This window comes from Cervus elaphus, chromosome 22 (genome assembly GCF_910594005.1).
Source record: "Cervus elaphus chromosome 22, mCerEla1.1, whole genome shotgun sequence".
NCBI classification, from domain to species: Eukaryota; Metazoa; Chordata; class Mammalia; order Artiodactyla; family Cervidae; genus Cervus; species Cervus elaphus.
This window is the reverse complement of record NC_057836.1, coordinates 48,555,541-48,578,934: the sequence shown is the minus strand read 5'-3', so window position 1 is coordinate 48,578,934 and position 23,394 is coordinate 48,555,541. Positions and strand designations below refer to the sequence as shown.

The following is a 23,394-nucleotide window of genomic DNA, read 5'->3' as shown; positions in this document are numbered from 1 at the left end:
GTGAGATGCTCTTTGACATCGTGGGAAGATGTCCAGTAGGCATCCGCTAAGATGGAGAAGGCTGCTGGAGTCATGCTCTGGTGTTTACAAAAAGACCTTCACACATGTTCTTTCTTTTAATGTGGATAAGAGTTATGGACTGGTAGATCAGATTATATCCATTTTGGAGATGAATAAAGTGAGGATTGTAGGGGCAAATAACTAATCAGAGGTCACAGAATGCCTATGTGGCAAAATAGGTCAGACTCCTCTGATTTCAAATCCATTTCCTCTTTCCTCTCTGTCATACTGATTTCCAAGATATTTTTAAAATTAATTTATTTATTATACTTTACAATATTGTAGTGATTTTGCCATACATTGACTTGAATCCTCCATGGGTGTACATGTGTTCCCCATCCTGAACCCCCCTCCCACCTCCCTCCCCATCCCATCCCTCTGGGTTATCCCAGTGCACCAGCCCCGAGCACCCTGTCTCATGCATCCAACCTGGACTGGCGATTCGTTTCACATATAATAATTTACATGTTTCAATGCCATTCTCCCATATCATCCCACCCTCGCCCTCTCCCACAGAGTCCAAAAGACTGTTCAATACATCTGTGTCTCTTTTACTGTCTCGCATACAGAGTTATCATTACCATCTTTCTAAATTCCATATATATGCGTTAGTATACTGTATTGGTGTTTTTCTTTCTGGATTATTTCGCTCTGCATAATAGGCTCCAGTTTCATCCACCTCATTAGAACTGATTCAAATGTATTCTTCTTAATGGCTGATTAATATTCCATTGTGTATATGTACCACAGCTTGCTTATCCATTCATCTGCTGATGGACACCTAGGTTGCTTCCATGTCCTGGCTATTATAAACAGTGCTGCGACGAACACTGGGGTACACGTGTCTCTTTCAATTCTAGTTTCCTCAGTGTGTATGCCCAGCAGGGGGATTGCTGGGTCATATGGCAAGATATTTTAAAAATTGATGGGGAAAGACTGCCCTGGAGTCCAGTGGTTACGACTTCACCTTCCAATCAGGGGGCGTGGGTTCAATCCCTGGTTGGGGAGCTAAGTTATCACATGCCCGGGGAGCCAAAAAACAAAAACATAAGACAGAAGCAATATTGTAACAAATTCAATAAAGACCTTTTAAAAATGGCCCACATTAAAAAAAAAAATCTTTAAAAATATAACCAGTGGGGACAAGTATAACCAGTGAATATTGTCATCTCAGGCTGAGAACAGAAACCCAGCTGCACCTCAAGACCGCAGCCCTCCCCTGCTCCCGCCCTGTCCAGGGCTGTCTGGGTTGTGGGTAACAAGGGCACAGGTACCATGCCCGAGATGAAAGTAATGGGATGTCTGGTTCACGTGAATGCTCTTCCATTAACGCCTCTTCCTTCTGGCTCCCTGCCACTTGCTTCTTGACAAGAAAGCTCTTCTGGGGACCCTGAGTTTGTCTGTCTTGTGTTTCTGTATCTGTTTTTGTACACTAGAGGCTGGAACAGTGAAAATAGCAGAATGCTTAAACTTGAGAAATGAATAACCCAACCTTGCAAATAAATCAGCTAGTCTACCACCTCAAGAGGGATTACACCTGTTGGGCAAGAAATGAGATCATTGTTTTCTTGTCCTTCTTCCTTTTTTTCAATACTCTCTTGATGTACAACATCACTTCCTCTGGAAAGCAATGTTTCCAAGGCTGGAACATGAAAGAAAATATATTGTCTCTATGGTTAATCTGAAGAAATGACTTTATGAATCTATTTTATTCTGTTAAATATTTCTCTGAAGCTTGCTGAGGTGGCAGGGGTTTTTCTGATTCCACGTTCCTAATAACAGAATACTTGAGCAGTGCAGGGAAGATACCCAAGGCTGGGGCATGAAAATAACTGGTTGGAAGGTGTATACCTAGAGCATAAAAATAACTGAGGCTCTTGGATTTTCAGTAGTGTGTTTGACATTGTTACTTGGTGTCCATTACCTCATTAAATTCTCATAACAACTCATTTTACAGGTAAGAAACTGAGCTTTATAGGGGAGCCCTGGGTTACTGACCTAGTACATGGCAGGGCTAGAATTTGAATCTGATGCCAAAGCCTTTGATTTTTCTATGGTACAACACATTTGTAAATCCCATCCGGGCTCCCTGGATGTCATTTGAAAATTCTACCCAGTGTGGGTCAGGGGTCACAGTGAGTGGCCCTGACGTAGGCAGACATGTACATTAAGCCCCGAGCCCACCCTTCCCATGAAGCACCCCTCCTCGAGGGGTCATGTATTGAGGACTTCTGGAAGAAGTGCTGTCATGCCATCCAAAGCTACCATTTTGAAACTCCTTGGTTGCCAGAAATGATGTCAGGAGAGAAAGACATTGGGATGTATTCCCTGGCGTGGCCCGGGATGCAGCCCTTTCTCTCTCAAACATACACACACAGCACGGGGATGTTTATCTGAGCATGAATTTCCCCTCTAGTTGGTTTTAAGAATTTTAAAACAAATGTTTACAACTCAGTTGTGGGAAAGAGCCATGCCCGAGGATCAGTTCTGCAAAAAACACCATTAATCTCAATGGGCCTGGCCGGGTCTAGTTTTGCCATAAATCTGGGTTTGTGTCCCCTTAGCCCTCTAATTCAGGGATTGGCAAACTATGCCTAAGGGCCTATTTTTGTAAACCAAATTTTATTGGATCACAGCCACTCTTATTCAACAGCAGGATTGAGTAGTTACCACAGAGATTATATGACCCATAAAGCTGAAAACATTTACTGTCTGGCCTTTTATAGGAAAAATTGGATAACCTGTGCTCCAACACACACACACGCACACACACACACACGAATTTTATCTAGCAAACTCCTATGTATCCTGCAAGGTCCAACTTAGGTATATCCTCTACTGAGAACTTCTATAGCCAGCCTAGCCCAAAACTAAGCTAACCACATCCTCCTCAGGCTCCCAAAGGACTTTGAATAAGCAAATAATCACTGATGTTCATAGAACATCACGTGCCAGCCACTGTTCTGAGCATGTCACATGGACTGTCTTAACTTTCACAGCAACTCTAAGTAGTAGGTACTTTTTAAAAAGATGTATTTTTTTATTTTTGGCTGCTCTGGTCTTCGTTGCTGTGCACAGATTTTCTCTAGTTGCAGCGAGCAGGGGCTACCATCTAGTTGCAGTGTATGGGCTTCTCTTCTGGCCGAGCACAGGCTCAGTAGTTGTGGCACACAGGCTTAGTTGCTCTGTGGCATGTGGACTCTTCCCAGACCAGGGACTGAACCTGTGTCCTCCTGCATTGGCAGGTGGATTCTTAACCACTGGACCACCAGGGAAGACCAGTTCAGTTCAGTTCAGTCACTCAGTCGTATCCGACTCTTCGAAGCCCCGTGGACTGCAGCACACCAGACCCCACTGTCCATCACCAACTCCCGGAGTTTACTCGAACTCATGTCCATTGAGTCAGTGATGCCATCCGACCATCTCATCCTCTGTCATCCCCTTCTCCTGCCGCCTTCAATCTTTCCCAGCATCAGGATCTTTTCCAGTGAGTCAGTTCTTCACATCGGGTGGCCAAAGTATTGGAGCTTACTTAAGGAGTATGTCAGCATAAATTCTTCCGGCACCAGCAAATATTTCAGCAAAAATTAAAACAACAACAACAAAAAATTACCCCCTTTCATTCCAGTGAAGTTGATCTTTGAGGAAACCTGTTGATTGACAAAGACCCAAGCTACATTTTTGCAGTCACAAAACCACAGTCATTGCTAGAAGGACCCTCAGGGAGCACTTGGTTTATTAGAGGGAAAGGATAGGTTTAAAAAACAAACCAACAGTATTTGACTACCATCAATTGAGTATTTAGTTGAGCAATGAGCAAAGAGTGACACAGATAAAAAGGTGGTGGGCATCCAGGGAGGGGGAGCCTGCCCTTGGGTTGGCTGGGTCGGGGCAGAAATACCTCTGGAGGAGAGAGATTAAAGCCAGGCTCCCAGGGATGTGGAGGACCAGAGTCCCTGGACTGCCTTGTCCAGGGTGCCCCTCAGAGAGGCAGAGAAAGGATGCACACTTGGCTTTTCCCAGCTCCAAAGCTGGACGACTTCCCACCCTCACCCCAGCATGCTCATAACATCAGGGGCACTTTGGTGTCCTGAGCCCCAGGCCCTCAGACTGCCCCTGCCTCCCCTCTCCTCGCTTCATCCTCCCTCCATTGCAGGTACTCCTCCCACCCCACACCCCTGGGACTCCCCCAGACCTCCCAGAAGAGGCCAACCAACCACACTCAACACAACCAAAGAAAGCCGTGTCACTGTTCAAGCCAGCACACGCAGGGATCGCCGCGGGGAAGAGCCTGTGCTGACTTCTCTGCTTACTTATTAGCTTTCTGCCCTTGGGCAGCCACTTGCCTTCCCAGAGGTAACCCGATGGGCAGCTGCCATGCAGGAACAGAGGGCAGGGAAGGAGCTTTGTGCTAATGAGTGCCACCTGGCCTGTATTTAGACGGCATTGTTTTCCCAGGGCTGCTGTGAGGATCAGAATGACATTAGACAAACAAGAGGCACAGTAGCGCCTGGGGCTGGAGAGGTGAGCTAAGCTTCCCCAGGGCCAAGCCGCAGAGAAAAGAAATCTCTTCCGTAAGAGAAAATATAAGGGAAACGCCAAGTCCAGCCCAGAGGAGTCACCTGGGGACTGAGGTGGTTCGTGGGGCCTCCCAACTCAGGGTCCCTGCAGGGAGGGGTGGGCAGGAAAGATGGAGAATGGCAGCAGGAGCCACCACGCAGAAGACACCCTGGGTGTGGGGCAGGGAGGTCCTCTCTGGGGCAGGACGCCCCGATGGGAAAGTCTGGCTGGAACATGAAGGCGGCCCTCTGATGGGACTTGCCGGCAGCAGTAAGCAGAGCCTGCCTCCATCAGCAAAGCACCCTCAGAGTGCTAGAACCGTCTCTCAGCCTCTGAAGCCAGCTCCCCTTTCATGGGGAAGCCAAAGGGTCTGGCTTTTTTTTTTTTTTTTTGAGAATCTATCCTGTGCTTGGCGTCCTCCCCTATGTGTTATGGTTTGAATTGTGTCCTCACAAAAGTCTCATCCCCCAGCACTTGAGCATGTGACTTTTTCTGGAAATAAGTTCATTGCAGATGTGGGTAGTTAAGATGAGGTCATGCTGGAGTAGGATGGACCCTTAATCCAATATGACTGATGGCCTTATTAAAAAAAGGGAAACGTAGACAGAGACACAGATGCACAAAGAGAGAACAGGACGTGAAGGTGAAAGCCCAGGTGAGGGTGATGCTTCTTCACGTCCAGGAATGCCAGTGAAGCCCCAGGGTGGAGGGGAGAGGCATGGAACCGATTCTCTGTCAAAGCCCTTAGAAGAGACCGGTCCTACCAACACTTTGATCTCAGATGCCCAGCCTCTAGAACTGTGACATAATGAATGCCTTTGTTTAAGCCACTGAGTTTGTGGTATTTTGTTATGACAGCCCTAGCAAACCAGAACTGTGTGTTACCTTCTTAAACCTCACAACAAGCCTGCAAAGGGAGATATTATTATCCACACTTTATGAACATAAGAACAGAGGATCAGGGGGTCAAGTCACTTGTCCAAAGCCACAGAGCAAGTAAGAAAGAGGACAGGTATGAGCCTAGCTCTGTTTAGCTCCAAGCACGCAGACTGGTAGACACACTTGAACTCTGAATCCTGGGTCTTGGTTGGAAGCAAAGGATATCTGAGGAGCACTGCGAGATCCCAGGGGGTCACTCGGCAGCATGGGATTCCTGGCCCACAGAATGAGTCCCACCAAGACCTCCACCCTCCCACAATAAGCGGGCTGGGAAAGAAACGTCAGTTCAAGCCTAGAGGGTGTGGAACTGAGTCACTGGTGAGGAGTCTGGGGCAGTCAGGGGTGAGGAGCTGACGAAAAGCTGACAGAGCCCTCAGCCAGCTGTCTGAAGGCCAGGAGCTTCCCTGGCCAAGGCCAGGTATGGTCAGGAAGCCGAATGGCCCCAGCTATGAGACTCAGCTTCACTGGAGTCAGGACCCAAGAGGTCATCGAGGTATCCTAGGCATATCTGCATTTTGCGCTCTTCAATGCTCTTCTGCAAGCCTTCAAAGCCTGGGTCTCTCCCTGATGCTCCAGAACAAGTTACTCCCCAAAGGCCTCCCTCATCCCCCTGCCACCTCCCTCAGGCTGGAGCAACCAGCCCCAGGCAGCGCCTCCCTTCCCTGCTGAGGGCCTGGCTCTGCAGTGGCCCTCCTTTCCTGTATCCTGCAGTTAGGAGAGCTCAGCCTCTCCCTCAGAAGGGCCCCAGAATCATTCTTAATCAAGGCACAGAAAGATGGCATCGCAGTCTCCCTAGAGCCTGCAAAATAGGCCTTTCAAGCTTCATCTCCTGGCAGGGGACCATGGGGACCACAGGGGAGCTGTCACTAACAAAGTCAGAGAGATGCAGAGATAGGGTGCAGGCTGACGGTCACTTCTCAGGACCCAGGGGAAGGCACGGGGCAGCCGGGACCCCCAGCTGCCTGAGGGTCCCCTTCCAGGGCTGTTTGTGGGTGAGGCTGCCTCTACCTTCAGTCGTCCTTGGAACCCCACCCCCTCTCCTTGGTGACTAGGAAGGGGGAGTAGAAGGGGGTGTGGCATATTTTGCAGGCAGCAGAGCCAAACTGCACTTGGGGTGATTACATTTCACCTTCTCTGCTGCCTCCTGCGGGACCACTTGGCGGGCATCCAGCCTAGGCATGGGGTGGGGCAGAGCCAGGCCCACTCGCACGGGCTCAGCCACTCTGTGGTGCAAATGGTCCTCTGTCCACGTGCACTGCAGGTAGACCAGACCTGAGGCAGGTGGCAGAGGGGCTCAGAGTCACAGCCCAACCCGCATGCCCTGGGGGAGATGGCCAGGCGAGGCACCCCCAGGGGATGGGGGCCTGCAGAGGGGGCTCCTGGCTGCCCCTGTGTACTGATCCTAGGCCCTGGCCTGTGTATGGCTGGAGCGGGGCACAGCCATCCGGGATGCCATCTCTGACTGGGGCCAGAGGGGCATCAGAGTTCGGGACTGGCTGCCCCCCTCAAGTACCACCTCCAAGGCTCAGCCAGCATCCCACAATCCCCTCCAAGGGGTTCCCCTCCCCGAGTGTTGCCTGAACTTTAGGGAGGGCCTTCCTGTCCTCAGCTGGGACTGCCAAAGGTACCAGTGCCCCTTTAAGTATCAGTTCCGATGTCCATTTCCCATGGGGTCAGCCAGGCAGGGCAGCTCCTCACTGTGCCTTATGCAGTCTTTAACAAGCATCCGGGTCCTGGGTCTCTGGGTTCCAATTGCAGCTTTGCCCAGGTCAGATAACTCTATCCTGCCTCTGGTTTGTCATCTGTAAATGGGGATGATAATGGTCACTGCCGCATATGGTTACTGTGAGGATTAAGTATGATAAGACCCAAAAGGATTTAGAATGGCACATACTAAGTACTAAACACAAGTAACTATAAGCAGCTTCCCTGGTAGCTCAGTGGTGAGGAATCCACCTGATAATGCAGGAGACACGTGTTGGATCCCTGGTCCGGAAAGATCCCACCTGCCTCAGACCAACTAAGCCCACGTACCACAACTACTAAGTCTGTGTTCTAGAGCCCAATAGTCACAGCTACGGAAGCCTGTGCACCCTAGAGCCCATGCTCCACAACAAAAGAAGCCACCGCAATGGAAGCCCACGCGCCGCAACTAGAGAGCAGCCCCCGCTCACTGCAACTAGAGGAAAGTCCAGAGCAGCAACGATTACCCAGCTCAGCCAAAAAAGCACGGAACTGTGAGAAAGATGATGGTGATGGTGCTCTGAGTGTTCACACAATGCTGCTGTTACTCCTACTCCTATGATCACTGCTGTGACTGGTAACATCGGTATTACTACTACAACTGCCTTTTTAGCTGGTAATAATGCTACTACCCCCAGGGAAAACACCGCCCTCTATAACAGTTATGGGTTTATAAGGCTTTGGAATCTGTAAAATGTGAATTTTCTGGTCAAGGGTTTTCATCCTGTAGTTCTGCCTCCTGCCACCTCCTTGCCCCTCGGCTCTGCCTGCTGCCCCGCCGTTCCCCAGGAGTCCCCTCTCTCCCCTGCTTTCCCCTCCAGCTAGATCAGCTCCTCCTTCTTTTTTTTTTTTATTAACTTCCTCTCTTTTTAAAATTTAAAATTCCTAAAGACTCAGCTCAGATGTCATCTGTTTGTTGAAGTCTTCCTCGGCTGGAGAGAGAGAGAGATAAAGATGCAAAATAGGAGATCAGGTGTGGGGGTTTTATTGGCCGGAATGGCAGCGGCAAAGATTCCCAATTAGATGCTGAGAACTGGTCTAGGAGAGAAGCCAAATTGGGAACCTGAAGCATCCAAACCTGCCTTCAAGTGGCTTAGAGGAATTCTGCTGAGCACCTTGTAATTCCAAGAAACACAGTTGCTGCGCTGCGTGCCAGGTACTGTTCAGGTATGGGTGCTCACAGAACAACCCTGTGAGGTAAATGCTCTTCTGATCACTCCCCCTTTACAAATGAAGAAACCGAGGCACAGAGCGGTTCATCCATTTGGCTAGCGAGTTCGTGGGAAACAGAGCTGAGTCTACACCCGGGCTGCCTGACTCTGGAGCCCATGTGTCTTTTCCTATCACAATTGTGCTTTCTATTTCCCCTCCCCCATCTTCCCTTTGTTCAGTTCCGTCACTCCCTACCCCTTGGCTGTGAGCTTAGGGTAGAAGGGACCAAGTCATTCTCTATTCATTAATTCAGCAAATATTTCATATGCGCCACCTGAAGATACAAAACGTGTGAGCATATTTGAGAAGTACTTAGAACAGCGCCTGGTTCAGCAGCAGCAGCAGCATCACCATCACTCTCGGCATCACCATCTTTACCATCATCATCTTTTTCATCATCTATACCCCCTGCACAAAACCTGGCACTAAGAAGATTTTCAGCGAATATTTTATTGAAAGCTGGATGGCGAGGCATTTCTCACAATCACTTACGTTCCCAGAAAGGGACAGCTTTTCAGTGTCAGGAAAACTGATGCTCTTATTCGGAGTCCCCAGAGGAGCCATTTGCCGCCCATCTCCCTTTCTTGAGGTGGTGGATGCATCCTTCCTTCTCCTGGAAGTGGCTCAGTCCCACATCATCTCTCTGATTCCAGTGGGCAGAAGTGATTCCTCCTTCTCACACCAGAACAGAGCCAGGCCCCGCTCTGTGAGCCCCTTTCCCTTCCCTCTGCATTAGGAGGACCTTGAATCATAAGCACATCCCCAGTGCAGAAGACAGTCTCCAAACAGAAACTGAAAAATGAAAGGAAGGTGGGGGGCATGGGGCCGGAAACACCAGCCCTCAAGGTCACTTCTTCAGCGGTCTCCAAGGAATGAACACCAAGAGCATTTCTGAAAATAAAATGTCAGAGACAATGATCTAAAAGTAGAGAGAGAAGTGTCCGGAAGAACTGAGGAAAAAAGTTATGAAAAATGGCATTCTTTGGTATCTCTATTTCTGCATTAACCACTGGAATTTACCCGGAGGAGAAAAAGGCAAAGGCTGAGAAGGTGTACAGACTGAGAATAGATAGTACTGAGTTTTAAAGTGAAATTAGATGTCTGGACTTCTAGAAAGACAGGTGATGTTCATTTCAGAATGGATCCATCAGGTCCCCAGCACCCTGAGGACTTCTGTAACTCCTGATAGGAAGCATAGATCTCCTATGTCTGCTGTAACAAATTGCCACAGACTGGGTGGCCTGAAATAACATAAATGTATTCTCTTACAGTTTTGGAGGTCAGAGTCCAAAATGAGTTTCCCTGAGCCAAAACTAAGATGTCAGCAGTACTATGTTCCCTTCCGGAGGCTCTAGGGGGAAACCCCTTTTGTTGCCTTTTCCAGCTTCTAGGGCTGCCCACACTCCTCAGCTCATGGTCGCTTTCCTTCTCTAGCCAGTCCAGTCTTTCTCCCGCTGAATCACTCTGACATGGGCTCTTATGCTTCTCTCTTCCCTATTTGAAGGACCCTTGTGATTACACTGGGCCCACCCAGATAATCCAAGACAGTCTCCTAATCTTAAAATCACCTGATTAGCAACCTTAATTCTTTCTGCCACCTTAATTCCTTCCACCCTTGCCAGGTAACTTATTCACAGGTTCAAGGGTTTAGAAAGTGCACATCTTTGGGGACCAGGATGTGGCCTACCTCATGGTATTACAGATATAGGGTTATATGATGATTCTTTCAAAATTGGTAATTCATTTGGACTATTACTCAATCATAAAAAAAGGATGAAATAATGCCATTTGCAGCAATATGGGTGGACCTGGAGAATACTATGCTAAGTGAAGTAAATCAGACAGAGAAAGACAGCTATCATATGATATCAGTTATATGTGGAATCTAAAAAATGATACAAATGAACTTACTTATGAAATAACAAATAGATTTACAGACATAGAAGCAAATATATGATTACCAAAGAGGAACAGGGGAAGGGATAAATTGGAAGTTTAGGATTAACAGATATACACTACCATATATAAAACAGATAAATAACAAGGAACTATTGTATAACACAGGGAAACAGGGAACTATATTCAATATCTCATAATAACCTATAATAGAAAAGAATCTGAGAAAGAATATATATGTGTGTGTGTGTGTGTGTGTGTGTACATAATTGAATCACTTTGTTCTGTACCTGAATTAACACAACATTGTAAATCAGCTATACTGCAATTTAAAATTTTTTAATTGATAATTTATTTCTGGAACTGAAGTTGTTTTTCATGATTCAGAAATTGGAATAAACCAAGTTAATGTGACCTCAGGAGAGTTACTTAACCTCTCTGGTTAAACCTTTGTTTTCTCATCTCTGAAGAGTTGAGCAGTAAACTCTCCTAATGAGCAACTATGGCTTCACTTTCTCATGCCCAGGGCCCGGCACATAGTAGGCACTCAGAAAACATGTGTGCTGACTCGGGGCACTGGATTTAGTGGTGTCAAAGGCTTCACCACTTTAGAATGGTTTCATGACTCATGGTTCTAAGTAATAAAACAAAACACAAGTTTTCAAAATGGATATTCACATCTGTCAAGAGAACTCCTCCCGAGCATTTGTATCATTTTTCTCTATGACACATATCCTTGTACGAGAATGCACTCAATTACACACACACACATGCACGCACACAATAAATGGAAGGATGGACAACTGAATGTGTGTATGTACATGCATGTATATATACACACACGAGGGGGAGAGAGAGAGAGTGTGTGTGTGTGTGTGTGTGTGCGTGCACACCTCAGTCTTGTCACCTGTAAACTGTAACATAATAATACCAACTGTGGAGAACTGCTGTAAGGATTACAATAGTTAATACACGCAAAGCACTTAGAATAGTGGCTGGCTCATAGCAGGTGCCATATAGAATCTGAACTATTGTTTCTCATCAGCATCAGGAGTCTCTTGCCACAGCCCTGAAAGGATGTGGAAGTTCCATACGTCAGCCTGCTGTGGAAAGAGGAGGGGTCCCAGCCCCTCAAGGAGACCTGGGGCAGCTGCGAAGGAAGTGGCATTTACCTTGTGCCCTTCTTGAAGAAAGGGGGACTCGCTCCCTGTGAAAGCCGAGCGAGGGGCGTTCTGGGTGGGAGGAGCTGTGGAGTCAGAGGTGCGGGGGTGCGGGGGGCGGCGTCATTTCAGGGAGAGTGAGTCCCTCTGTCACTTGGGGAGTGGTATGAAATTTGATTGGACAGCTAGCTTAGGTAAAGATCGCAAAAGTGAAGAAGTTCCCATCTTATTCTCTAGGCAATGGGAGCCTCTGAAGGTTGCTGGAGTGGAGAAGGGTAGCTATGGGCTTAGGACTGCTCTAGGCAGTACAAAACATTTAAAATCACCAACTGAGCAGACAGTTCTAATAGACATGGTGAATATAGTGGAGGTGGGGGTGGGGAGGGAAGAAAATGTCCCAAAAGTCTTCTTATAGGGAGGGAGCCATACGTTTTTTTAAAGTTGAGAAACATTGAGTTGTATCTGGGCTACATCATATATTAATATTTCTTGATGGAACTCCCAGAACAGGTGCTAGGAGGAAGAGTCTCCCCAGAAGCACCCTTAACCAGATGCATAGCTGGATAGGGCCCTTTTTCGCCAGCAAGGACTGTGAGCTTTCTTCCCCAGGGGCCCATGGCCGTGTCGAAAGTGCAGTACCTTTTAACAGCAACAACAAATGAGAATTTAGAGTCCTCTTGAGGTTGATTTTACTCTGTAATCAGCTGCTGAGTTTCTGGCCTAATGGGATTCTAATGTTTTTAAAAGCCAATTTAGTAATCTTTGTATTTTCAATGGATTGTGAAAGCCCTATTAGTTATTTATATCACTGTACACATGCGTGGCTGCAAATGGCAGATTTATGCTTTTATGTGCCATTAACATCTACACTATGTTAACAGCACCATTTAGCCAGCTCTCCAAATGTTGGCCTAATCTCTTCCGTGCCTGTACACACACACACACACACACACACACACACCTCTGTCATTCTGTGTGGTCAGCCATAGGGTATTTCAACTTATTAAATATCCTAGTGAATAGTTCCTCACTATATCATATCAAATAAGTGATAAGTCTGTAGTCACCAGGCTATTTAATTAAAGATAATCAGTCTTTGAAGAGTTAGAATACAATTAAATATACTTAACACTAAAGCTCGGTTGAACATGATTTAATCTTTCTTGGGTGATTCAGGATCTCACAGGCCTTGGAGGCCTTTGTTATGAATATAAATGATCTTCATGCTCTTACTCTGCAGAAGTTCCACTGGAAAGAGATTTCCAGTTGGAATTCTGCCAAATGCACAGACTTCTACTATAGAAGGTACCCTCGCAATTACCTGGAAATGGTTCCTAGACATCCTGGGGAAGACAAACCTGTGAATATTTGTCCTTGGCATAAAAATGTTCTGACAGCTGCTGTGAAATCCGTTTTCCAGCCCCTGTTCTTTCTCTAATAGGGAGAAATTCTCAGTGGGGTGCTAATGTATCATTAACACCTTTCTTTAAAACATACTGATCTTTCTTTTCCATCAAGAGCTCTACCCAGGCCTCATTCATTAATTCAACTTGTGTTTTTTAAGGAAATCTCAGTGAGAAAGAGTAGAACAGAAGAGTTGCTAACAGAGAAAGGCACAGCTAAATTTGTTTCAGGGCACATGCTGTATATTCAAAATAAATCCAGGAGGTCTCTTAAATGGATATATACTGCCTTATCATTCCTGCTGTCTATCAGTTCCTTTCTTCTTTTTCTAACGTGATCACCTGCACTAACTAAACCATATTCAGGTACTTAATGATTCAGAATTTAAATTAATCTGGGAATGAAGCAGCTTGAAATAACTTCAACATACCTTGTAATAAGAAAAGGCAAAAACTGATAGGACTGAAAGGAGAAATAGATAAATCCACTTTGATTGTTGGAGACTAACATTCCTCTATCAAATATGACAGATCCAACAGGTAGAAAATGAGTAAGGACAGAGTTGAACTCAGCACCTTCAATCAATTGGACATAATGGACATCTATAGACTACTTCATTCAACGTCAAAAGCATCCTTCTCAAGCTCACATGGAACATTCACCAAGATAGACCACATTCTGAGGCATGAAACACACCTTAACAACTTCAAAAGAATAGAAATTTTACAATGTCTGTTCTCAGACCTCAACAGGATTAAACTAGATGTTAATAAGAGAAAGATAGCTGGAAAATTCCAAACACTTGGAGGTTAAGCAACACACTTCTGAATATCACTTGGGCCAAAGGAAAAAAATCTCAAGAGAAGTACCTGACTCTTTGCCACCTCATGGACTACAACCGACCAGGCTCCTCTGCCCATGGAACTTTCCAGGCAAGAGCACTAGAGTGGGTTGCCATTTCCTCCTCCAGGGGATCTTCCTGACCCAGGGATCGAACCCAAGTCTTCCACTCTGCAGGTGGATGGGGGCTCTTTACCACTGAGCCACCAGGGAAGCCCAAAGTGGTTATAGAGAACTGGTAAAATTTCTTCCTTAAATGTTGGGTAGAATTCACTACCTGGGCCTGATGCTTTCTGTTTTTAAAGGTTATCAGTTGTTGATTCAATTTCTTTAATAGATATAGGCCTATTCAGATTGTCTATTGCTTTTTTTTGGCTGTGCTGCATGGCTTGTGGGATCTTAGTTCCCCGACCAGAGATTGAACCAGAGCCCTTGGCAGTGAGAAAATGTTAACTACTAGACCACCAGCGAATTCCCCAGATTGTTGATTTCTTCTTGTTGTGAGTCTTGGGAGATTAAGTCTCTCAAGGAATTGGTACATTTCACCTAAGTTATCAAATTCATGAGCACCAAGTTTTTCACAGTATTTCTTTATATTTTTTTTTAATGTCCATGGGATTTATAGTGATGTTTCCTTCTTCATTTCAGTCATTTCTCTTTTTGTTCTTAGTTAGCCTGGCTAGTGGCTCATCAATTTTATCGATCTTTTCAAAGAACCAGCTTTGGTTTGAGTCAGGTACGACTGAGCGACTGACCACAACAAAACAACCCCTTTCAGAAAACGAAAGCAAAAGGAATCCTTCCTAACTCATTCTGTGCATTCGATGAGCCTAGCATTACTCTAAATACCAAAACCAGACAACAATACTACAGGAAAACTACAGATGCATATCTCTTGTGAACATAGATGCAACAATCTTGAACAAAATATTTGCACATCAGATCCAATAATGTATAAAAAGAGCATATGACAGCCCCTTCAGCACATCAGTTTTCTTGCCTCTGTGCTTCGGCTTTTGCTGCTCCCTGTGTTTTGCCCTTTCCTACACCTTTCTCTTCCCCACAGCCCATGCCATTCACCTAGGAAACCTCACTGCATCTTTTGGTACTGTCCTAGTGATCCTAGGACAATTCATCTGTGAATCCTTTCCTGTCAACGCCACTCAGGTAGAATATCCCATTGCTACTTGTGCCATTAGTGGAGCATGTACGAGCTTCTCTTACAGCCCCTGCACATAAGTACACTCATAAGTGTGTGTACTTATCCCACTAGATTATGAATTTCTTAAGGAGAGGATCTGTGTATTTTTATTTTGTCTCTTATTGGAGTATAATTGCTCTACAATGTTGTGTTAACTCCTGCTGTACAGTGATGTGAATCAGCTATATGTGTACATACATCCCCTCTCTCTTGTACTTGCCTCCTGCCCACCCCCATCCCACCCATCTAGGTCTTCACAGAGCATTGAGCAGAGCTCTCTGTGTTATATAGCAGATTCCCACTAGTTGTTACATATTTTATGCACAGTAAAATTCCAACCTCTCAGTTTACCCTAGCCTCCCCTTCCCCACGCTGTGTCCACATGTCCGTCTCTACGTCTGTGTCTCTGTTCCTGCCCTGCAGATAGGTTCATCTGTACCGTGTTTCTAGATTCCACATATATGCTTTAATATACGACATTTGTTTTTCTCTTTCCGACTTATTTCACTTTGTATGACAAACCCTAGGTCCATCCACATTTCTGCAGATGACTCAGTTTCATTCCTTTTAATGGCTGAGTTATATTCCAATATATATATGCACCACATCTTTTTTATCCATTCATCTGTTTTTGGTTATTGAGGTTGTTTCTATGACTATTGTAAATACTGCTACAATGAACACTGATGTACATGTGTCCTTTTGAATTATGGTTTTCAATGGCTTAGTGGGTAAAGAATCTGCCTGCAACACAGGAGACAATGGAGATGTGAGTTTGAGCCCTGGGTCGGGAAGATCCTCTGGAGGAGGAAATGGCAACCCACTCCAGTATTCATGCCTGGAAAATCCCATGGAGAGAGGAACCTTGTGGGCTACAGTCCATGAGGTTGCAAAGAGTGGGACACGACTGAGCGACTAACACTTTCAGGGTGTATGTCCAGTAGTGGGATTGCTGGGTCATATGGTAGTTCTACAGATATCTTCATGTTTTAAGGCCGGCATGCTTATTCTCCCTGGGCACTTCAGCTGCCAAGGACCAGCATGTTATTGAACTCATTTCTGAAAATTCTCCATCTTTGTGTTTTCTACCTCTTATTTCTTCTGATGGTTTAGCTTCAGACTTCCTAAGAGCTTTTCCCATTGACTATAATTCATGATGGGAGAATAATGAACTGTGGTCTGGATGTATCCTAACTGGAATATGGCATGCCTCTCACAGATGTATGTGCTCACCAAGCCAGCCCTGAATTTGTTTCCCACTGCCAAATTTCTTAAAAAGGAGTTTCCAAGCCGATTGTGCAAGCATTTTTAAAAATCTGATAACTTCCTACCTTATTTCTTAATAAATTAAACAGTAGAAGAAAGCCCTCTAGCAGCGTGTTATTGAATTCCTAAATCTTTCCCTTCAAAGAACTTCACTTGGATTATTAACAAACATTTATCGACCCCCTTCTCTGTGACAGGTTGTCCATGTAGATTATCCCATTACGGCCTCCCAAGCACACTAGGAGGTAGATGGCATCAAACAAGTTTCAGAGGGAGAAGCAGAGGCTCAGAGGAGCCCAGTCGCAAGCCCCAGGCCTCACAGCTGGGAGATGGTGAGGCAGGAATCTGAACCCAGCCAGGTCTGTCCAGGGCCAGTTTGAGGGCTGGAGTGCTGCACCCCAGCTGCTTTCTTCCCGTTTCTTAAAGCTGGGACTGGTGCCAGGGCCCTCCACTTTAAATTCTGGGGACAACCTAGCAGAAAACGAGGCTTAGCTTGGCAGGCAGGACACAGGACAGTCTGTCTCCTTCTCATAGCCAGAGACAGACAAGGCAGAACCCAAACCTGGGCCCAGGATGGGTTGTGGAGCCCCCTTGTCTCCCATCACCATCATCACATCAAGGGGAGAATGAATGAGTGCTGACGGTTGTCTTATTTGGTTTTCTCTTGGTGGGTAAATAGCATCCTGATCCATTGATAGAATGGAGACACAGAGAAGAGCTGAGTGGAGGGAAAGGATGGCAGGGTGTTGTATTTGCCAAGGAACCATCCTATAGGAAGGTAGGCATTCAGGGAGGCAGAACTGCCCGCATCACCCCCAGCAGAGACAGAATGCCAGATGTGGTTGGTTCAGGGGCCCACCCAGAGGAGTGGTTCTCATATTTTCTATCCTAAATGACCTAACCAAAAAGTTGTCTGTCTCCAGTCACACAGGATTGTGGAAGGATGATCTGCAAGACTATTTGAATCCAGACATTAGATAAACAAGGCAGCACATTGTGGAAGAGGCCATCCAGTAGACACTTGCTATCGGTTGGAGGCCTTAAATATTTCTTTTCTTTAATCAACACAATAAACTGATGATGTGGATAGTTTAAGCCCTCTTTGCAGACACGGAAGCCGACTGAAAGTCTGGGAAACGCTTCGTCTAGGTTGCCCAGTGGACCGGGGCAGGACGGAAGCCTGTCTCTGGCCTCTGGCCTCCCCTGGTTAGTCAGTCCCAGGTTGGTTATGGCTGGAAACGTGGACATTCAAAGGCACTGGTGCATCATCTTTTAGTACTTGCCAATCCCTTTGAAAATGTGAATGGATTTCTCCTTAGACAAATGTATAACCTACCCCACCGTGATAGATTTCAGTAAGACGGTGACACCTTCAGCATAGTAGACGCTCCCTAATGGTCACCTGCTCTCCAAGGTGACCATATTCCTTTAGGTCCAAAGTCATGTTTGAACCTTAGGTCTCCCCTGTTTTGAAACTTGGGTCAGTCACCACGCTGTGGCTGTCCTTGGCTCCAACAACAGAAATTAATGAGTACTCCAAAACACTCAAGCCTGTATCTGACACTAAAATATGCAGCTGGGACCTTCTTAATGACCTAGTTGATTTTTATACACAAAAAAATGACTCTAGTTTATGTGTGTACCCCATATAGAGTCATCAAAACAAAAGAAAAAAAAAAAGGAAAACCCTGGTATATAATCTTTGCATAATAGATCAATTATAGATTTCTCAAATCCTAGTACTCTAGCTTTCAAAGCTTCTTTGAATAATTATATTTTCACATTTAAATTTCATAACCCTCTAAAAGAAGGATGAATAATTCTGAGGGAAATTATTTATTCTCACGATGAAGCATAAAGCAGTTCAAAGCTGCGTTTATACACTTTGACCGATTTTCATCTCAATTAACATATGTCAGGCATGTACTATTGCTCAGCATGTGCAAAGTAGTTTAGTACACACAGTCTCATTTCATCCACCACCCTCAGCAGTGCCATGAGGGAGGTGAGGCTATTCTTATCACTCCCATTTCACAGAAGAGGAAACTGAGGTCCAGAGAGGTTCTCTGGCCTGCCCAAGGTTAAACATGGCTAGGAAGTGGTAGAGCCAAGACTGGTGCTCTGGGTTCCAGATTCCAAGTCTGGAGTCACATTTGAGGCACATTTGCTTGTGCCTCAACCCATGTGTGAAGCAATGTTTCAGATGCCAGCCTGGGATAAGAACTTGCTGTGTATAATGCAGTTACCAAGAAAGCAAACCTGTGAGTACATGTCAGGGCCTTTTGTATTGTTCACTAGAGAACGTCATCCTCCCTGACAGTTCCGGCTCACTCCCCGGTCCACTTTACTGTGAAGCCCCCTGACTGCTACCCCCTCCCCCAGCAGAGGGCCTCATCCCCTGAACCTTGGGTCACTTGTCCCCCTGGATCGTGGTCACCTGCTATCATTTGCCATGTGCACTTTTAAGAGTGGTAAATCTCTGAATTAGAGTCAGGAACTTCAGAGGCATCAGAGGAAGGGTTGGCCCAGCATTCATTGCCATGGCAACGGCTACTTGACTTGACCTCTGACCAAATGTCTGGGCAGGTGAGCAAAGAGGAGGAAGCAAGGATGACTCAGGGCGTCCCTGCCTGGGGTGATCGGGGGATGACTCAGGTATTAAGGGAAAAGGACAGGCAGGAGGCTGGCCTGACATGATGAGCATTTCTGTGAAGAAATTTCGCCTTTCCTGAAAAGCTGAGGGTCCGTGAAGTGCGGGGATCACCTCTCAGCCTTCTCTACAGCCAATGTGGAGCCCAGCCCAGTGCCAAGTAGTATCCAGTAAATCATCAATCTGTATTGTCCAGTTAATGCCAAGGTGTGAACCAGCCTGGCTCACAGAGTTTTTCAAACTGCCAGTCATGACCCACTAGTGGGCCATGAAATCACTTTTGGTGCCACACTCAGCATTTTTTATTGGTAAGATAGAAACGAAGTGAAGAGGGAAAAAATGGAGCATGCCTCGTACATAGTAAGGATCAATATTATTTTCCATGACTTTGTTTCATGGAAAACATGAAAAGCGTGTGTAGTAGTGGTGGTGGTGGTGGTGTAGTCGCTGAGTTGTATCTGACCCTTTTGTGACCCCGTGGACTGTAGCCCACCAAGCGCCTCTGTTCATGGGATTTTCAAGCAAGAATACTGGAGTGGGTTGCCATTTCCTTCTCCAGGGGGGTCTTCCTGACCCAGGGATTGAACCCACATCTCCTGCTTGGCAGGCAGATTCTTTACCATGGAGCTACCTGTGAAGGCTGTGTGTACTGGGTTGTGATGTAAAGTATATTCTTATTGAGTCCAGGGTTTTTGAAAAACAATAGTTAGAAAACAATCTCAGAAATTCATTTGACCAGTTTCCTGATTATATGAACATTAAACGCTAATGGTCATTTGCACTGTTTATCCATTTATTTATTACTCAAAAAAATCTGTTCTGGTTGCCTTCTCCACTGTGTCAGCCTATTAGGTATGAAGGTAAAATATTCAAGACCAGTGACTAGGGCAGTGTGGCTGGAGCCACTGATTATGCAGCAGGGGGCAGGAGAGGTGTGTCTTCAAAGGAGGAGCCTTTGTCTGCTGGGCTTCTGTGGTTCAAACAGGGCGAGCAGTGGACTTGAATTTTGACCTTTGCCTTCTGTCTGTCCCCTCGCCCTGACAGTTGGCTTAAATAATTCAGCACCTGTGTGCTGATACTGCTTCACTGGACTCCAGCTGTTTTGTCATTGGCAGTCTTGTTTCGCCAGTGAGTTTATTCTTGAATACATCTTCGGCTTCTTTTGCATCTCCAAAATGCCTAGCAGATTTAGGACTACTGTAGGTACTCAGTAAATGCTTCCTACTTATTGACAACTGCTTTTGTTCAGGTCCCTGCTAATCTTCTCATCTTCTCCTACCGTAGAGCATGTATTGCATGGCTTTGTGGTTACGTGTGTACTAGTCCATCTCCTTCACTTAGACTGTGAGCCCATTGAGAACGGGAGTAGGTGTATCCTGTCCATCAGCATATCCTCAGTCCCTAAGGCAGCACAGCACATGCCTGCCTCACTCATTGTCTCCTCCGTGATTGACGTACAGTAGGTGTATCTGCTAGTCATCCCCATAATAATACTGAGTAACGAACAACCCTGGGTATCTCAATGGCATATTAAATTAACACTTGCTTTTGTGGGGCAGCTCCAAGCTACAGATTGTACTGGATCGGCTCTATGGGTCTCTCACCTTCCTTACACCAGCAGGCTAAGCAGGGTGTGTTTTTCTCATGACAGTGCAAAAATGCAAAAGAGCAAGTTCAACTGCACAGGTGCTTTTCCGACGTTTGGTTCCATCATATCTCTTAACATACCTTTAGCCAAAGTTCGTGAAACCCAAAGTCAAGGAGCGAGAGAGCACACTCTGCCTATGGAGGTTGTGGCGATGACAGGAACAGTGACTAGTTCTGAACAGTCAATCGAAGTGAGTTCTCAGGTTCTCACTAAATGTTCATGGAGTGGAAAGGACGGGATGAAAATAATTGGATTCCAGGGATCTCCCAGGGGTATTCACCATACAAGTTACAAAAGCCCATGGGGGCTTTTTAGCTCCTGAAATACAGCTCTATGGAGAAAGTCAGAGCTTTGTCTGACAGATAACAGCCCAACCACCCAGAGTGGAATTTGCTGGGGAAGTAAAGCAAGCCGTCAGAGGACTGCCAGGAGAGATGTCCTGCAGGGCGCTTGGGGTGGCAGCTGCCTCAGGAAGGCTGGTGGGACCATGACCACTGAGTTCTCAAGAGGTGTCTCTGCGCAGGTGGGGTCCCTGTCAGCTCTGAGGAAATGATTTTCTTCTGTGTCCTTTGGGCATGTGCGCATACAGATGAATGTTTGTTAATCAGCAGGAGACCTTTGGAAAGACCTAGACATCATTTCCTAGAGGATGCAGAGCCTTGGTTCCCATATTTCCTTTGCGGTACCAACTCTGGTGTGGTTTGAGGCTGTGTGTGGGGTTTGAGGGGTTTTGCACCCCTCCTTTGGGTAGCAGAAAAATAACAATCTGTTTTCCTTTCACCCTCTGTTCCCACCACCTGCAGGAGTGCTCTGCCTGCCAGACAGCCTGAACCTTCACCGGGACCCGCAGCGGACCAGCAAGCCGGGAGAGCTGCCCATGTTTAGCCAGTCCGAGCTGAGGACCATCGAGCAATCCTTGCTGGCCACCCGCGTCGGCAGCATCGCAGAACTGAGTAAGTGGATGCTGGTTCCCTCCCTACTCTGTGCCCAAGGGGCTGACTGTGCTCAGGGCAGTGCTCTGTAACCAATCCGGTGACTCCTTTTATTAAGCACCTGCTGTGTACACAGATCAGTGTTGATGGCCGTGGTGAAGGCAAGTGCTCTGGAGTCAGGTAGACTGGTAAAGACTGCTTCTGATGGAGGTCAGCCTCCCACCCTTTTCTAAGCCTCCATTTCCTTTTCTATAAAACAGAGAATATGGTAATACTTCACTTAGAATGTAGTTGCGGTGACTCAGCAAGCTGACACCCACCTGGGAGGTCTCTGCAGTCCCTGGCACACGGTAAATGCTGTAAAGACTGTTGATTTCCACAACGGGACCACGTCTGTTCAGAATCCTCCACTGGCTCCCCATCTGATCCACAGGAAAAGCCAAAATCCTCAAAATTGCATCCAGGCTCCCCACCTGCATCCCTCAGACATCTTCCTCCACTTCCTCCCCAGGCCTGCTGAACTCAGTCACACTGGTGACTGTTGTTCCTTGAACGTAGCAGACATACGTCAGGGCCTTTGCACACACTGTTCCCTCTGCCTAAACCACTCTCATCCTCCAGATAGCCACATGGCTTATTTCCTCATTACCTTCAAGTCTCACCCAGATGTTACCCCTTAATGAAGTTTTCCCTGGCCACTCTATTTAAAATTATAACACCCTGAGAACCCTGATCCCTCTTCACTGCTCTACCTTTCTCCCCAGCTATTACCCTATGACATGCGCAGTATTTCTTTTTGTTTTTCAGTAACAAGTCCACTGAGATATAATTCCTATCCTGTTCACCTACTTAAAAGTGCATCATCATTCAATGGCTTTTAGTGTGTTCCAAGTTATGCAACCATAACCGCAATCAATTTTAGGACATTTTCATCACCCCAACAAGAAACCTGAGAGCCATTAGCAGTCATTCCCCTCCCTCCTTCCCCCAGACACCCTCAATAGTTGACTCATTAATTTTTTTAATTGTCTGTTTCCTGCTGTTAGAATATTTTCTCACAGAGAGAAGAGGTATTTATTTTGTTCACTGTTGTAACCTCAACACCACGAATACTGCTTGGCTCATAGTCAGTCCTTGGGAAATATGAAAACAGGGAGAGACAGACAGAGAGAGACAGGAAGAGGGAGAGAGAAGGGGCAGAAAGGTGGAGAGAAGAAGGCTGGGGTGTCCCAAGTTTAAGTAATGATTGCTATGCTTCTACACCCTCTAATTCAGGTCTGGGCTGAGTCTGGCCAACCAGAGAAATATAAAACTGTATTTGCTTATGATCCAATTGATCGTCAAATGACACAGTCGTGCGTTAGCTCCAGATGGAACTAGAGTAATGATCATAGAAACGCTAGAGTATGTTAAAGTATGAGGTAGTGTGAAATTCTAGAAAATTCTGAATGATAAAAGACTTCAGGACTCATAAAGCAACTTGTGCCTCTTCCCAAGAATTCCCTGTATACCCAGGACAGTCATCCTACCTTGAGTATATGGCTCGCACCTGTGCAAAGGGAAGCAGTCGCTGATTCGAGCTGAAGGGGCTCCTTATGGTCACTAGAGCTACTTTCTTGGCACCTGAATTTGGAAATGGTGCTTCCATTCCCATCAAACCCCCAAAGTCGTGAGATGCCTCTGATTACAGAGTCTTCCAGCCACTGGTCAGTTATATGATTGTTCTTAAACTTAAGGATTCTGTGGACCCTGCCTTAGAACAGTACTTTTAAATGCATGAAATAAAGTGTACCAGTTTATAAAGGAAGCTAACCATATTAAAAGACAGTTACCAATATATTTTAGCTAAACTGTGATATAGTCATCATATGTTTTTTATTAGA

The 23,394-nt window shown here is 46.0% G+C and overlaps 1 protein-coding gene across 3 annotated transcripts in view; it reads left to right on the top strand.

Annotated features, from left to right (window-relative positions):
- The window catches only part of BTBD11 (BTB domain containing 11), a 316,336-nt gene that overhangs the window by 166,628 nt on the left and 126,314 nt on the right, over positions 1-23,394 (top strand). For all 3 annotated transcript variants that reach the window (XM_043881244.1, XM_043881243.1, XM_043881245.1), the window contains exon 2: positions 21,383-21,532. In XM_043881244.1, the coding sequence (XP_043737179.1) occupies positions 21,383-21,532 (150 nt within the window). The remainder of the gene's footprint in view (positions 1-21,382; positions 21,533-23,394) is intronic.